Raw genomic sequence first — 16891 nt, forward strand, 5'->3', positions numbered from 1 at the left:
CTTGACCCCCGCATGTTGTTTATGCTTTCCACAAATATTTCTCCAACTAAATCTAGTATTGCTGTTGTTAACTCATATAGTGAATGGTACCCACTAAGTAGTTACTTTTCTGTTATTACCGTAAACTTAACTACTCTCACTTAGGTAGGACTATGATGACAAAGGGAACTTAGACGAAGAAATTAAAATCTAATTTCCTGATCAGTCACGAGATATATAGAATTTCCCAACACATTTGTAAAACCAGGGACGCTCCCACATGATTGTTCCATTGGATGGGCTCCACAAGTGCTAACGATGATGACAGTGTGGTGTACAAGTGACAGTCTCTAAAGACACATGGACGGCTGTTTATACTGAGATCGTTGTCCTTTGATAACGGTGAGGCGTTAAAATCCTGTGACGGTTTCTGGTAGGTATGGTTATTTTGCAGTTTCATGTAGTGGCAAAGGGTCTGTGACTCTAGGATGACGATTTTTAATAGCCATTTGTCTGGGACAGGGTCATCTGGATGGAAGTATTTTTCTGCGGAGAGTTAAGGTTCTTGGGAAAATCTGTGAGGTCGTTTGTACGCTGATAGCGGATATTGTGTTGGCAGAAATCAAAGGTGCTGGGTTTTTGCACGATTTGCTGGTGTTCGGTGTCATTTGTACTTATCTCGGCAGTAGGCAGAGGCATAACTAGGTGTCTTCAATAATAAAAAGACATTTGTCGTATAGGAAAGAATAAAATTTGCTGAAATGATCACGTTGGCCCATCCGCAGAATTCCTGCATAATTCGTAAACGTCCACTCCGACTATATGAGAATGTGGGATGTTTCCCTGATGTTGTCTCCACTCACAGGGTTATCTTTATAGCAGACAATACTCGGTGAAGGACACGAGGGGGACGCACATTGGAACAAGTAGACCTATCCTATCGAGAGCTCTTTGGGATGGGAAGGGAGGCTTGGTTTGCTTGCTTGGGGGAAACAGAGGTGAGTTGGGTCAATGTGCGAGTTAAAAGTCGCGTCCACGGGCGTATACTTCCATTTCATGATCAAGATAGAGAGAACGGGTAGTTTGTCTATCTAGCAGTAGTAGTAGTAATGATGGGGTGAATGCCTTGGCTTCGGCACCTCTATAAGCCCTAGTCCGTTTTGGTTTTCGCTTCGTTTAATTTCGGACTTTGGTTGCTCTGTGTTTCCAGAGGTTATACATTATTTGTCAGTTCTCTTCTTGGTTTTCTGCTTTAGCATCGAATATTAATAGTTTCTTGAGGATCGCGTCTTTGTAGCTTGTTCATGAAAATTCAGTTAAAGTACTTTAAAGAAAATATAGTTTACCCTAAAACTTACATTTTCTATGAAGGTTCACGCTAGATATTCAAAAAGTATGAGTAGGGGAGACTATTTATTTCCTTTTCTTTTATCTTGCAAACCTTCAAATGAGGTGTAATTAATTTTCATTTATTCATGTGATTTTAATCTTGAAATCGTACACACAGATATAAAAATACACTGAATAAAACTGCAACAAAAATCCATATACATTTCTACAATAACCAATATAACTAAGAAAAAACATGTTAAATCATAATAATGATAATAGTTTTTTAACAAACTATCTTTGACATGATTCCTTGTACAAAAGAATAACTAATGTATATAGCTAAGGTCAGAACCTTACTACAAATAATAATCTTGACATAACTCATTCTGCTTTTTATTCTATTTACAGAATGAATTATGTCAAAAGATAATTATTTGTAGTAACATGTTCTGATCTTAGTAACTAAGATCAGAACATGTTACTACGAATAATAATCTTTTGACATTAACGAACTATCTTTGACATGACTCCTCATGCGAAAGAACAATTAAAGTATATACTTTAGTTGTTCTTTTGCATGAGGAGTCATGTCAAAGATAACTTGTTAAATAACTATTATGATTTAATGTGCGTTCTTAGTTATAATGGTTATTGTAGAAATGTATATGGATTTTTTGTTTTTAATGGAAATAGGTGTCATGTGTTTTTTGTGCCATCCTTGCAATTTTTATATCTGTGTATATGATTGCAAAATTAAAATTTAATTAATAAATAAAAATGAAATACACCTCATTCGAAGGTTTGCTAGATAAAAGGAAAGGAAATCAATAGTTTCCCCTATTAATATTGTTACGTATATCAATATACATCCATCTTATTTTTAACATTACCGTATATGACTGAAGTTCTTACAAAAGATTATTTTTTATAAGGAAATCAATCACCTGTCTGTGCACAATCCATTAGAAAATCTTAGATATAACAAGAAAAACACCAGCCTATACTTTCCAACATCAGTTCTGCTACTCATCTTATGTAGTGGTACCACTCTTGCTAATTTTAGGTCATCTAGTTGTATACCGGAGCTGACTGAGAGATTTATTATGTGTTTTATAGGGTGAGCAATTATACAAGCACTGTCTTTCACAAAACGAGCTGGACGTTGTCCACACCAATAGCCTTGATAGGACTCACATCTTGAATCTTTACTACCTCATCAAAGGATATATGACTTAAATTGAAAAACTTCCACAAGTGCTGTTTTCTATAAAAAGCTTTTACAAAGTCCCAACCATATAAACCTGAACTAATTGTAAGTGTTTAAACAAGTTTAGAAGCTATTTTGGTGAAAAATTCATTGAAATTATTTGCGACACCATATTTATCAAACACCAGATCACCTTTAATCTTTAAGCCTATATCACTAGACTTAAATTTATACTTTGAGGGTGTACTCAACTCTTTTAGGGACTGCCACGTTTTCTTTGGGTGGTTTTTGTTTTTATGTATTTTATTGATATAACACTTCTGTTTTGCCTTGTTCTCATAATCAAGTTGGTTGTTTGACTTCTTAAATTTATTTAAGAATTGGTCTCAGTTATTTATCAAATCCAAAATCTCAGTTGACATCCATGGCTACGTCCTTTGTTTGATCCTAAATTTTTTAAGAGGAGCTACTGAATCACTGGTGCCTATAAATTATTTTCTTAAATTATTCCAGGCGTCTCCCACATCATTACAAATCACAACATGTGATCTCATTCTCAAGTTTGCAAACAAAATCTTTAGAATAATTCTGGAGTGAGCTTCTACAGTATTGTGGTCATTAACAACAAATCTTTTCAGTTTTCTTGTGCAGTTAATTAGCAAGTGATCACTAATCCCTACATTTATCACACCATGCTGAACAATTTTGCTCGGATTGGAAACCTTAATCAATGCTAAGACTGACCAACTAGTTTTAGATAACTTAGTAGGAACATTAATCAATTGAACTAGTTCATTTGCATCGATGAAACTATGTAATGCTTTTATTAAAGATTTTTCTGACTTTAGAGTATTGGTATTGAAATTTCCTAAAATGATAATTTCATACTGGTTCTGGGAAAAAACACTTAGCGAGTCCAGAGCCAGCCACTTTAAACCCACATCCCTACCACCCAACATCCCGTTCAGAAGGACATTATCAAATTCCCATTTAGTGATTCCATTCATTCTGCTACTAACTTTCTTCCTAAAGAACATCTCAACCTTGTGTACAGCTATCCGAACACCGTGCACGAGCAAACTGTCAATATTCATCAAAGATTAAGAGGGAATAATAACCCAGGTGTCTGTAGTTTACCCTGCCAAAACTGTGATCTTGTTGACATTGGCCAAACAGGGAGAGATTTGATCACAAGATTGGTCGAACATAGCGTTCACTCAAAGGATTACAAAGGCGGAGCATGCCGACAGGAGACCTTTTGGTCCATATCTAGGTCGGATGCAAAAAATAATTCATGATAATAACAAAATAATAAATAAAAACTATAATATTGACTTTATTATAGTTTTTATTTATTATTTTAATGTAAATAACAAATAAAATAAATAAATAAATGCATAGTTATATTTAAATAATAAACAAACAGGTAAATAGTAAATAATAATAAATTGACATGTAACTAATAATAAATGAAAATCAAACAGACAAATGATAACAAAACAAAAACAAATAATATAAAATAAATTATAATCATTACAGCATCTTGCTTAGGTGTTTATCTAAATGATTCTTAAAGCTTCAAACTGAACTACATTGCACTACCTGTGCAGGAAGTTTATTACATTCATTAACTAAACGGTTGGCAAAGTTGTTTCTACCTACTTCCAAATTGAATCTATTTCCAGACAGTTTGAGACCATTGTTTCTTGTCTGATTCTCATTCAATGTGCACAAGATAGCTCGGCTGTATATCAGCAATCACAACCCCCAGACTGACTTGGATGAGGCCAACTGAGTACGTATTCAAATCCAGTTGTGGTTTCAGGGGTGGTAATTGTTATTGGGAATCGTAGTGTTTACCTTAGTTTGGCAAACTTTCCCTCAAAGCGTTATTTACTTCGATTCAGGAGTCTTTCCTGAAACTTCGAACCATGCCTATCGTAACTTTGTTTTGTTTATTAAATCTATGTAACAATTTTGGTTTAATAAATCGGGAATTACTTTGAGAAATTACTTAAGGTAAAAATTAACCCGTGGCCTTCTGAGCTCTTTTCGAACTCGTAGAGTCCCTTGGAACACGGCGCGAACAGTCAGATTACCCTGAGCTTAGGACGAAGAAGGATCTCTATTTTGGAAACCTCTAACCAAGGGGATCACTGCTTCGGTTCAGAAGGCCTTCAAGTTCTACTGAATTCAAACTTACCACTGTTTGAGAACCCAACCCGGCAGAAATTTGTGACCGGTAAGTTCTCAAACTTTCCCATTTAATTATTGAACCGTGATTTTCCATACAGGAGGAAGATCGTTGAATCAACCCTGGTCTAAAAACAGTGTGTTTGTGTGTCTGCATGTGTGTGAGTGTGTGTGTGCGTTTGTGTGTATATGCATGCGTGGATGTATACAGTATATGTATGTGTGATTCGCCATGGTCTTGGATCACGTGTTGGACTCGTGATCGACAGCTATTACCCTCCCGGAAGAAAGATCATAGCTCATATATGACCGATCTATGGGTAATACTGTGACCTTACACGCACACACACACACACACACACCCAACTCCCCGCCCACGACAGCTGGAGTAACGATTTGCAGCGCAGCGATACTGAAAGTATTTCAGCCCCGGGCGGGATGCGAACCCGGACCACCGTAGTAACGACTGTGAACGCTACCATTGCGCCATCGAGTCGTGTGTGTGTGTGTGTGTGTGTGTGTGTGTGTGTATTTACCTAGTTGTACCTAGTTGTATTTTACGGGAAGGGGAGCTATGCTCGTGGGGTCCCGTCTTCATATCTCATTTTATCTAAACTATTTTTAAATTCATGTATTGTTTTTGCACACACCACTTTCTCATCTAACTTGTTCCAACTGTCTATTGCTCTGTGAGGAAAGCTGTTCTTTTTCAAATCTCTTCTATAGCTGTCTTTTTTTATTTTCTTTCCGTGTCCTCTTGTATTTCTGTCATCCCATTTTATCAGATTCTCTCTATCAGTAATTTCTATGCCTTTCATGATTCTGTAAATAGCTATCAAATCTCCTCTCTCTCTTCTTTGCTCTAGTGTCTGTAGTTTAAGTTTTTGTAGTCTCTCTTCATATGACAGTTTTGAGAGTGTTGGTGCCAATTTTGTAATTGCTCTTTGTATTCTTTCAAGTTTTTTTATACATTTTTTTGTACTTGGTGACCATATCGTTGCTGCATATTCCAATCTTGGTCTTATCAGGGTGATTAGGATTTTCCTCACCATTTCTTCATCCAGGTATGTAAATGCCACTTTGATTGTTCTTATTAAATTATAGGTTTCTCCAAAAATCTTATTTATATGTTTCTCAGGTGACATATTATTCATAACAATGACTCCCAGGTCCTTCTCATTTTCTACTCTTTTTATTCCTTCTTCTCCCAAATTATATGATCCTGTTATTCTGTTTTTGCTTTTTCCAAATTCCATTATACTACACTTTTTTGTATTGAACTCCATCTCCCACTTCCTACTCCATTCTTGTACTTTATTTAGATCTCTCTGTAGTGATTCACAATCTTCTTCAGTTTTCACTCTTTTCAGTAATTTTGCATCATCTGCAAAGAAGCTCATATAGCTTTCAATTCCTTCATCCATATCATTAATATATATAGCAAACATTATTGGGGCCAGAACTGTTCCCTGCGGGACACCGCTTATTACTTCATTCCATTTTGAGTGCTGATCTCTTATCACTACTCTCATTTTTCTTTCTTGCAAAAAGTCTTCCATCCAATTTAGCAATTTACCTTGTATTCCTCCTTCATATTCTAATTTCTTAAGCAGCTTCTTATGTGGTACTTTGTCAAAAGCTTTTTTTAGGTCTAGAAATGCACAATCAGCCCATCCATCTCTTTCTTGTATTATATCTATTAGCCTTGAATAGAAACATATTAAATTGGTGACGCATGATCGTCCTTGTCTGAATCCAAATTGCCTTGGATTTAGTACGTTGTTTTTTTCCAAGTATTTTACCCATCTACTTTTGATAATTCTTTCACAAATTTTTGCTATTGTACTTGTTAGAGAGACTGGTCTATAGTTGGTAGGTTCTTCTTTATTTCCTCCTTTATATATAGGTACTATATTTGCTTTTTTCCAATCTTCTGGAACTTTTCCTTCTTTTAAGGAACTGCTTATTATGCTATGTATTTTGTCTGCCAGTTCATTCCTGCATTCTTTCAGAATCCAGTTTGCTATTTCATCTGGCCCATGCGATTTTCTGACATCAAAATTACCCAAGTGTGTCAATATTTCATTCTTTGTTACTTCTATTTCTTCCATAGGGGGGACTTTTTCTTTCCACTCAATCTCTTCAGGTTGTATATTTTCCCTTGTAAACACTGATTTAAAATGTTTGTTCATAATTTCTGCCATTTCCATTTCCTCAGTGTATTCAACTCCTCCTTGTCTCAATTTCTCCAAGTCTTGTTTGTTTTTCAGTTTATTGTTTACAAATCTGTAGAATAGTTTTGGTTGATCTTTACACTTTTCTATAACATCTTTTTCATATTTTCTTTTTTTCTCTCTGCACTTTTGTACATATTCATTTCTATAACCAGTATATATTTTCCATTTTTCAGGTCTTCTGTCTTTTTTCCATCTGGTCCAGGCTTTGTCTCTTTTGTCTTTTAACTCCCTACAACTTTTGTTGTACCAGCATTTTACATGTTCTTTTTCTTGTTTTTGTCTTGGGACATACTTTTCCACTCCTTTTTTGTAAATTTTTGTCAAAATATTCCATTTCTCTTCCACTGATGTTTCTTCTTTGTATATTTCTTCCCAGTTTTCTTGTTGGAAGAATTCTCTTATTTTATCAAAGTTTGTTTTTTCATACATCATTCTTCCTTTTCTATATTGTTCATTTCTTTTCATATATTTTTCTTCATTAAGTTCCAGTTCAATCAATATGTGGTCACTTTTACCTATTGGTGTTTTATATTCAATCTTGTCCACTATTCTAGGTTCAGATGTAATTATTAAGTCTAGCCTCGATGGTTCTTCTTCATTTCTATACCTAGTGTTCTCTTGTATCCATTGTGTCATTGAATGGTCAGTAATCATCTCAAGTAGAGCATTTCCCCATGAGTCCTCACCACTCTTTACTGTCATTTCTTCCCAGCAGATTTCTTTGCAATTAAAGTCGCCCATCATAACTATTCTTCCTCCGTCTGCCATTATTTTAGTTAATGCTATCTTTGTGTCCTCTAGCATACTTTTATATTCACTCTCCTCCCATGAGGCTGTTTTCGGAGGCACATAATTGATCACAAATTTTCTGCTCTTCTTATCTCTGTCTTCCACTTCTATCATAATCATCTCTACTGTATTCTTTCCATATATGACACCTTTCACATTTATATCCTTCTTAGTCAGGAACATAACTCCACCCCCTTGCTTTTTCTCTCTGTTTCTAATCCAATAATTGTATGCATCATGTCCTACACTGTTGGGTGGTAGTGGGCCTTTTAATTTTGTTTCTACAATTCCCATTATGTCCGGTTCTTTTTCTTTCAAATAATCATTCAGCTCATTCAATCCTGTTATTAATCCATCTATATTTGTGTAAGACACTCTTAGTTTTCTGCCACTTCCATTGTGTTCTCTGTTTCCCTTATGTTTTTCTTTTGTGTGTCGAACTTCCTTAGTTTCATGTTCACTACTCTCCAATAGAATCTCTCTTTCTCTGACTCCGTTCTGTTCTCGTTTTTTGTCTTAGCTTCCAGTCTTTTCTGCTTTTCTTCCTCTCTTTCCTCTTTATTCATTTCTCTTTTTATCCATATATTTTTGTATTGTTCACTTGTTGCTAGTTTCCCTGTTTTGGATAAGATATTCTCTGCCGTTGTTTGTGACTTGAATTTAATCTTAATTGGTCTGGTCTTGTCTGTGCTATACTTTCCGAGTCTAAATTTCTCTTCGATTTGTTTCATAATTCCTGGTTCATCTTCCTGAACTGATTCTAGTAATTGGCTTACTTTTTCATTTTCCTCTTTGATTCTTGTGGTTCTATCTGTGTTGTGTTTCTCTTCCATTCCTAATATAATTATACATTTCTTCTTGTCTGCTAAATCCCTTACTATATTCTCCTTTTGTCTCATCACTTTAATAACTGAGTCTTCAGTATGTTCTTTCAATTGCTGTTTGACTATGTCAGTGAATGAAATCTTATTTCCTTCTTGGGTTTGCTTCCAATTTTTACTTTCTTTAGCTATTGTTTCTCTGTTTTCTTTACTATTCTTCTTCAATTCCTCATTCTCCCCCTTTACCTCTCTTAACTGTCTTTTTAGTTCTTCTATTTCATCAGTTAAGTTTCTATTCGCCTTTTCCAGTTCTTCCAATCTTTCAACCCTTTGTAAAATGGTGTTCATATGACCTAACCTACTCTCCAAGTCCTCGATCACCTTATCAACCTTCTCCTCTAGTCTTGTCAGTCGGGGGGGGGGTTTGTGTCCCCCCCACTCTCTTTAAATCCCTTGAAAATATTCTCATCACTTTCTACTGTATTGTTCCTATCTATACTTCTAATCTTTACATTCTTATTAGACATTCCGTCGTCCTCCAGCTCGTCTTGTGGTCTTTTGTTTACTTTTCGGCGGTCTATTTGGACCAAGTCCTCCACCTCCTCATTACCTTCCATTTTCCCAGCAATCCCTCCCCCTCTCCTCTTTCCTTACTTTCCCACTACCTCACGAGCAATTTCCCCCCCCCCTGCAAATACAAAAAGGCACTTCTCTTTGCGTTGGTATCCACAATCTGCACTTTTCTTCAGAGCGTTCTTCAAGCCGTCCGTTCGTTGAAAGTGTGTATTTACCTAGTTGTACCTAGTTGTATTTTACGGGAAGGGGAGCTATGCTCGTGAGGTCCCGTCTTCATATCTCATTTTATCTAAACTATTTTTAAATTCATGTATTGTTTTTGCACACACCACTTTCTCATCTAACTTGTTCCAACTGTCTATTGCTCTGTGAGGAAAGCTGTTCTTTTTCAAATCTCTTCTATAGCTGTCTTTTTTTATTTTCTTTCCGTGTCCTCTTGTATTTCTGTCATCCCATTTTATCAGATTCTCTCTATCAGTAATTTCTATGCCTTTCATGATTCTGTAAATAGCTATCAAATCTCCTCTCTCTCTTCTTTGCTCTAGTGTCTGTAGTTTAAGTTTTTGTAGTCTCTCTTCATATGACAGTTTTGAGAGTGTTGGTGCCAATTTTGTAATTGCTCTTTGTATTCTTTCAAGTTTTTTTATACATTTTTTTGTACTTGGTGACCATATCGTTGCTGCATATTCCAATCTTGGTCTTATCAGGGTGATTAGGATTTTCCTCACCATTTCTTCATCCAGGTATGTAAATGCCACTTTGATTGTTCTTATTAAATTATAGGTTTCTCCAAAAATCTTATTTATATGTTTCTCAGGTGACATATTATTCATAACAATGACTCCCAGGTCCTTCTCATTTTCTACTCTTTTTATTCCTTCTTCTCCCAAATTATATGATCCTGTTATTCTGTTTTTGCTTTTTCCAAATTCCATTATACTACACTTTTTTGTATTGAACTCCATCTCCCACTTCCTACTCCATTCTTGTACTTTATTTAGATCTCTCTGTAGTGATTCACAATCTTCTTCAGTTTTCACTCTTTTCAGTAATTTTGCATCATCTGCAAAGAAGCTCATATAGCTTTCAATTCCTTCATCCATATCATTAATATATATAGCAAACATTATTGGGGCCAGAACTGTTCCCTGCGGGACACCGCTTATTACTTCATTCCATTTTGAGTGCTGATCTCTTATCACTACTCTCATTTTTCTTTCTTGCAAAAAGTCTTCCATCCAATTTAGCAATTTACCTTGTATTCCTCCTTCATATTCTAATTTCTTAAGCAGCTTCTTATGTGGTACTTTGTCAAAAGCTTTTTTTAGGTCTAGAAATGCACAATCAGCCCATCCATCTCTTTCTTGTATTATATCTATTAGCCTTGAATAGAAACATATTAAATTGGTGACGCATGATCGTCCTTGTCTGAATCCAAATTGCCTTGGATTTAGTACGTTGTTTTTTTCCAAGTATTTTACCCATCTACTTTTGATAATTCTTTCACAAATTTTTGCTATTGTACTTGTTAGAGAGACTGGTCTATAGTTGGTAGGTTCTTCTTTATTTCCTCCTTTATATATAGGTACTATATTTGCTTTTTTCCAATCTTCTGGAACTTTTCCTTCTTTTAAGGAACTGCTTATTATGCTATGTATTTTGTCTGCCAGTTCATTCCTGCATTCTTTCAGAATCCAGTTTGCTATTTCATCTGGCCCATGCGATTTTCTGACATCAAAATTACCCAAGTGTGTCAATATTTCATTCTTTGTTACTTCTATTTCTTCCATAGGGGGGACTTTTTCTTTCCACTCAATCTCTTCAGGTTGTATATTTTCCCTTGTAAACACTGATTTAAAATGTTTGTTCATAATTTCTGCCATTTCCATTTCCTCAGTGTATTCAACTCCTTGTCTCAATTTCTCCAAGTCTTGTTTGTTTTTCAGTTTATTGTTTACAAATCTGTAGAATAGTTTTGGTTGATCTTTACACTTTTCTATAACATCTTTTTCATATTTTCTTTTTTTCTCTCTGCACTTTTGTACATATTCATTTCTATAACCAGTATATATTTTCCATTTTTCAGGTCTTCTGTCTTTTTTCCATCTGGTCCAGGCTTTGTCTCTTTTGTCTTTTAACTCCCTACAACTTTTGTTGTACCAGCATTTTACATATTCTTTTTCTTGTTTTTGTCTTGGGACATACTTTTCCACTCCTTTTTTGTAAATTTTTGTCAAAATATTCCATTTCTCTTCCACTGATGTTTCTTCTTTGTATATTTCTTCCCAGTTTTCTTGTTGGAAGAATTCTCTTATTTTATCAAAGTTTGTTTTTTTCATACATCATTCTTCCTTTTCTATATTGTTCATTTCTTTTCATATATTTTTCTTCATTAAGTTCCAGTTCAATCAATATGTGGTCACTTTTACCTATTGGTGTTTTATATTCAATCTTGTCCACTATTCTAGGTTCAGATGTAATTATTAAGTCTAGCCTCGATGGTTCTTCTTCATTTCTATACCTAGTGTTCTCTTGTATCCATTGTGTCATTGAATGGTCAGTAATCATCTCAAGTAGAGCATTTCCCCATGAGTCCTCACCACTCTTTACTGTCATTTCTTCCCAGCAGATTTCTTTGCAATTAAAGTCGCCCATCATAACTATTCTTCCTCCGTCTTCCATTATTTTAGTTAATGCTATCTTTGTGTCCTCTAGCATACTTTTATATTCACTCTCCTCCCATGAGGCTGTTTTCGGAGGCACATAATTGATCACAAATTTTCTGCTCTTCTTATCTCTGTCTTCCACTTCTATCATAATCATCTCTACTGTATTCTTTCCATATATGACACCTTTCACATTTATATCCTTCTTAGTCAGGAACATAACTCCACCCCCTTGCTTTTTCTCTCTGTTTCTAATCCAATAATTGTATGCATCATGTCCTACACTGTTGGGTGGTAGTGGGCCTTTTAATTTTGTTTCTACAATTCCCATTATGTCCGGTTCTTTTTCTTTCAAATAATCATTCAGCTCATTCAATCCTGTTATTAATCCATCTATATTTGTGTAAGACACTCTTAGTTTTCTGCCACTTCCATTGTGTTCTCTGTTTCCCTTATGTTTTTCTTTTGTGTGTCGAACTTCCTTAGTTTCATGTTCACTACTCTCCAATAGAATCTCTCTTTCTCTGACTCCGTTCTGTTCTCGTTTTTTGTCTTAGCTTCCAGTCTTTTCTGCTTTTCTTCCTCTCTTTCCTCTTTATTCATTTCTCTTTTTATCCATATATTTTTGTATTGTTCACTTGTTGCTAGTTTCCCTGTTTTGGATAAGATATTCTCTGCCGTTGTTTGTGACTTGAATTTAATCTTAATTGGTCTGGTCTTGTCTGTGCTATACTTTCCGAGTCTAAATTTCTCTTCGATTTGTTTCATAATTCCTGGTTCATCTTCCTGAACTGATTCTAGTAATTGGCTTACTTTTTCATTTTCCTCTTTGATTCTTGTGGTTCTATCTGTGTTGTGTTTCTCTTCCATTCCTAATATAATTATACATTTCTTCTTGTCTGCTAAATCCCTTACTATATTCTCCTTTTGTCTCATCACTTTAATAACTGAGTCTTCAGTATGTTCTTTCAATTGCTGTTTGACTATGTCAGTGAATGAAATCTTATTTCCTTCTTGGGTTTGCTTCCAATTTTTACTTTCTTTAGCTATTGTTTCTCTGTTTTCTTTACTATTCTTCTTCAATTCCTCATTCTCCCCCTTTACCTCTCTTAACTGTCTTTTTAGTTCTTCTATTTCATCAGTTAAGTTTCTATTCGCCTTTTCCAGTTCTTCCAATCTTTCAACCCTTTGTAAAATGGTGTTCATATGACCTAACCTACTCTCCAAGTCCTCGATCACCTTATCAACCTTCTCCTCTAGTCTTGTCAGTCGGGGGGGGGGGTTTGTGTCCCCCCCACTCTCTTTAAATCCCTTGAAAATATTCTCATCACTTTCTACTGTATTGTTCCTATCTATACTTCTAATCTTTACATTCTTATTAGACATTCCGTCGTCCTCCAGCTCGTCTTGTGGTCTTTTGTTTACTTTTCGGCGGTCTATTTGGACCAAGTCCTCCACCTCCTCATTACCTTCCATTTTCCCAGCAATCCCTCCCCCTCTCCTCTTTCCTTACTTTCCCACTACCTCACGAGCAATTCCCCCCCCCCCTGCAAATACAAAAAGGCACTTCTCTTTGCGTTGGTATCCACAATCTGCACTTTTCTTCAGAGCGTTCTTCAAGCCGTCCGTTCGTTGAAAGTGTGTGTGTGTGTGTGTGTGTGTGTGTGTGTGTGCGCGCGCGTGTAATAAAAGAAATTCCAGCCCCCGTCCTGACCCTTGACTGCTGAAGAATTCCTTTCCACTGAAAAAAAAACTGCTACCGGCAATTAGAACGAATCCCACAAAAGGCCCCTGCCGATCCTCTTCCTTCGGTTCTTACCCTCCTGTGAATTTTCGTTGGCCTTACCGTTTCTGCGACGGGTGGTACAGCTGGCCAATCTTGTCGTCGAAGAACCTCTTCATGGCATAGCGGTCGAGGGCCTGGTCGGTGGAGGCGCAAATGTTGCTGTAGTGCATGTAGGCAGCCACCACCACACCCAGCTTCTCGTAACCACCCCTGAAACGACCACGGAAAGAGTGAGTCCTTTGTGAAATAGAACGGTTAGTCAGGTAAAGTTGAGTAGGATGGGATCAGTCTCGTGCACAAGGATTTTAAGTGTGCGAATGCAAAATAAAAATACTAAAACCTTAATACCCTAAAATCTTAAAATCCCTTAAATCCCTCTCCTGGTTCTAAAGTCGTTTGGGATGGGGGGAGAAGGCGTGGATGAGAATAAGGAGGATGAGGCTGAAGATGTGGATGAAGATGTATATGGATGAAGATGTGGATCAGGATGCGGGTGAGTATAAGGATGAACATAAGGACGATGGCATGTACGAGGAGAATGAGGACAGGAGAGAGAAAAGGAATAAGGATAACGATAAGGGTGATGATAATGATGAAAACGGTGATGAAAATGAGCATTAGGATAAGTATACGGATTAAGATAATGATGAAAATACTGTCATTATCTACAAGAAGTAGTACAGTATAGCTTATTCGTTTCGTGCAGGCCTTATATGATTCATATAAAGCTTGGTTTATTGTAGTATGTTTCTTAAATACTGATGTGATCAGCATCATTTACATATTTGATTGTAGAAAGTTTGTTTACAATGTCTCGTCTAGGAGAGATGAATTTCATGTTTCATAAATTTGTAGTGTTCTGGTATGAAGAACAGCCTCGTCACCAGCAACATCAACAACTCGACTAGCTCTCAGACCTCTCTCCTAGCATCGGATCGAGGATCTACAAGCTCCAAGACTCTCTCTCCTAACACCGGATCGAGAACCTCTAGCTCCAGACCTCAGGCTCGCCACATTCTCGCCTGATTCGGTGAATAAAGAGAAAGATAAAGACCACTGCGTTGATTTCCTTCCTTGGTTGCCCTTCATACCAGAACACTGATAAGCAGGAAGGTGATGGGGTTGACTTTGGCGGTTCCGCGACAGTTAAATGGGAAAGGGGGACCATAGGAAGATGTGCTCTCCACGACATAACAGGCGAACGATCGAACCGACCAACGGGCTGCCTGTGGGGCTAAGTCCACAGATTTGTAAAGCAATGAGAAATAGACCAGACCTTACTGGTGGAGTGTGACAAAAATAAACAAATGAATGAGTAAATTAGTGGATAGAAATATAGATAAATAAACAGTAATATAAACAAATGTATAAATCAATTCTGTAAAACGAGTTGAATACATTGTTGGAGTGAAACATAGAGACTGAACAAGCAGAAGAGGCATCAGTCTTAATAAATAATACATCGAACAGAACATAACTAAGATTACCTTGTAAAAATATTTTTCTATATTTGAGGATATAAATACGACTGAAACAGCGCCGAGACACAAAAAGGATGGAAACGAAATCTACTGTAGTACAATTCATAACACACACACACACACACACACACACACACACACACACACACACACACACACACACACACACATATATATATATAGTGTGTGTGCGTGTGTGTGCTTGTGTGTGCGTGTGTGTGCTTGTGTGTGCGTGTGTGTGCGTGTGTGTGCGTGCATTTGTATGAGCAATGCTCTTGGGGTCCTTTCTCTTATTCTCTAATTGATCACACCTCGCTTCAAATTCACGTGTGGTTCCATTTTTAGAGTTGAATTCGTGTATTGTAACAGCTTGGTCAGTTCCATATCTCCTATGTTATTCCACGCATTTACGCACCTGTATCGAAAACTGTATTTTTTCACATCTTCTAATAGACATGTAGTCATTCTCAGTGTGTTCTCTTGACCCCTCAAAGCTCTCCAATCCTCAAGTGATTTCTTCTGTCAATGTAGTCTATCCCCTTTAGCGACCTGAATACTGTAATCGTATCATCTCTCTCCGTGTTTGTGGTTATGTGTGTGTATGTGTGTCTTGTGTGCGTGTGTGTGTGTACGCGCGTGTGTGTGTATTTACCAAGTTGTATCTTAAAGGATGGGGGCTACGCTCGTTGTGTCCCGTCTCTGTATCTCACAGTATCTAAGTTGTTCTTAAATTCGTGTATGATTTTTGCACACACTATCATTTCGTCCAGTTTATTCCATACATCCACCACTCTGTGGGGGAAGCTGTTCTTTTTCAGGTCTCTTTGTGATGATTACTGCCAGGTATTTTTTCAGTTCCCACCTTCTTTACTTCCTTTGCACCAATTTTATATTGTCCTGATATCTTTTTTTCTTTTTTTCTTTTTCCAAAATCCCTTATGTTACATTTCTTAAAGTTGAAGTCCACTTCCCACTTCTGACTCCATTCCCAAACCCTCTTCAGATTTCTCTGCAGTGAATGACGATCCGTTTCAGTACTCATTTTCTTCAATAGTTTTGCGTCATCTGCAAAGAAGCTCACGTAACATTCCACACCCTCGTCCATGCCATTCACATAAATAGCAAACATTATTGGAGCCAATACTGATAGTTGTGGAACTCCACTAATCACCTCTTCCCAAGTAGAACTCTTATCTCTGAGCACTACTCTTATTTTTCTCCCATGCAAGAAATTCTCCATCCATTTCAGTAGTTTACCTTGTATCCCTCCTATGGAAAGCACAATCAGCCTATCCGTCCCTTTCCTGTATTATATCTAGTAGTCTTGAGTAAAAACAGATCCAATTTGTGGCACATAATCTTCCCTGTTAAAATCCGAATTGTCTCGGATTTAATATATTGTTATCCTCCAGATATTTTATCCATCTACTTTCCATAATTTTTTCACAAATGTTGGCTACCATGCTTGTAAGGGAAAGCGGTCTGTACTTTGTTGGATCTTCCTTGTTTCCTCCTTTATATATTGGTACGACATCAGGATTTTTCAGTCTTCTGGTATTTTCCCTTCTTTGAGTGAGCAACTTATTATGTTATATATTTTGTCTATTAGTTCTTCTTTACATTCTTTTAATATCCAGTTTGCGATTCCATCCGGGCCGTGCGATTTCCTGACATCAAGGTTCATTATTTGGTCCATTATTTCTTTCCGTGTTACTATTATTTCCCTCATGGGGGATTTCACTTCTCTCCCTTCATCCCGATGTTGTACATTTTCTCTAGTGAAAACCGACTTGAAGTGTTTGCTCATGACTTCAGCCATTTCTG

General features: G+C 36.6%; 1 protein-coding gene across 5 annotated transcripts in view; it reads right to left on the bottom strand.

Moving 5' to 3' along the window:
* Window positions 1–16891, bottom strand: part of LOC143024025 (tensin-3-like) — a 257123-nt gene that overhangs the window by 65652 nt on the left and 174580 nt on the right. For all 5 annotated transcript variants that reach the window (XM_076182733.1, XM_076182734.1, XM_076182731.1 and 2 more), the window contains one exon: window positions 13647–13796. In XM_076182733.1, the coding sequence (XP_076038848.1) occupies window positions 13647–13796 (150 nt within the window). The remainder of the gene's footprint in view (window positions 1–13646; window positions 13797–16891) is intronic.

Source organism: Oratosquilla oratoria, unplaced genomic scaffold (assembly GCF_046742065.1).
Source record: "Oratosquilla oratoria isolate Oo_2021 unplaced genomic scaffold, ASM4674206v1 SCAFFOLD81, whole genome shotgun sequence".
Taxonomy (NCBI): Eukaryota; Metazoa; Arthropoda; class Malacostraca; order Stomatopoda; family Squillidae; genus Oratosquilla; species Oratosquilla oratoria.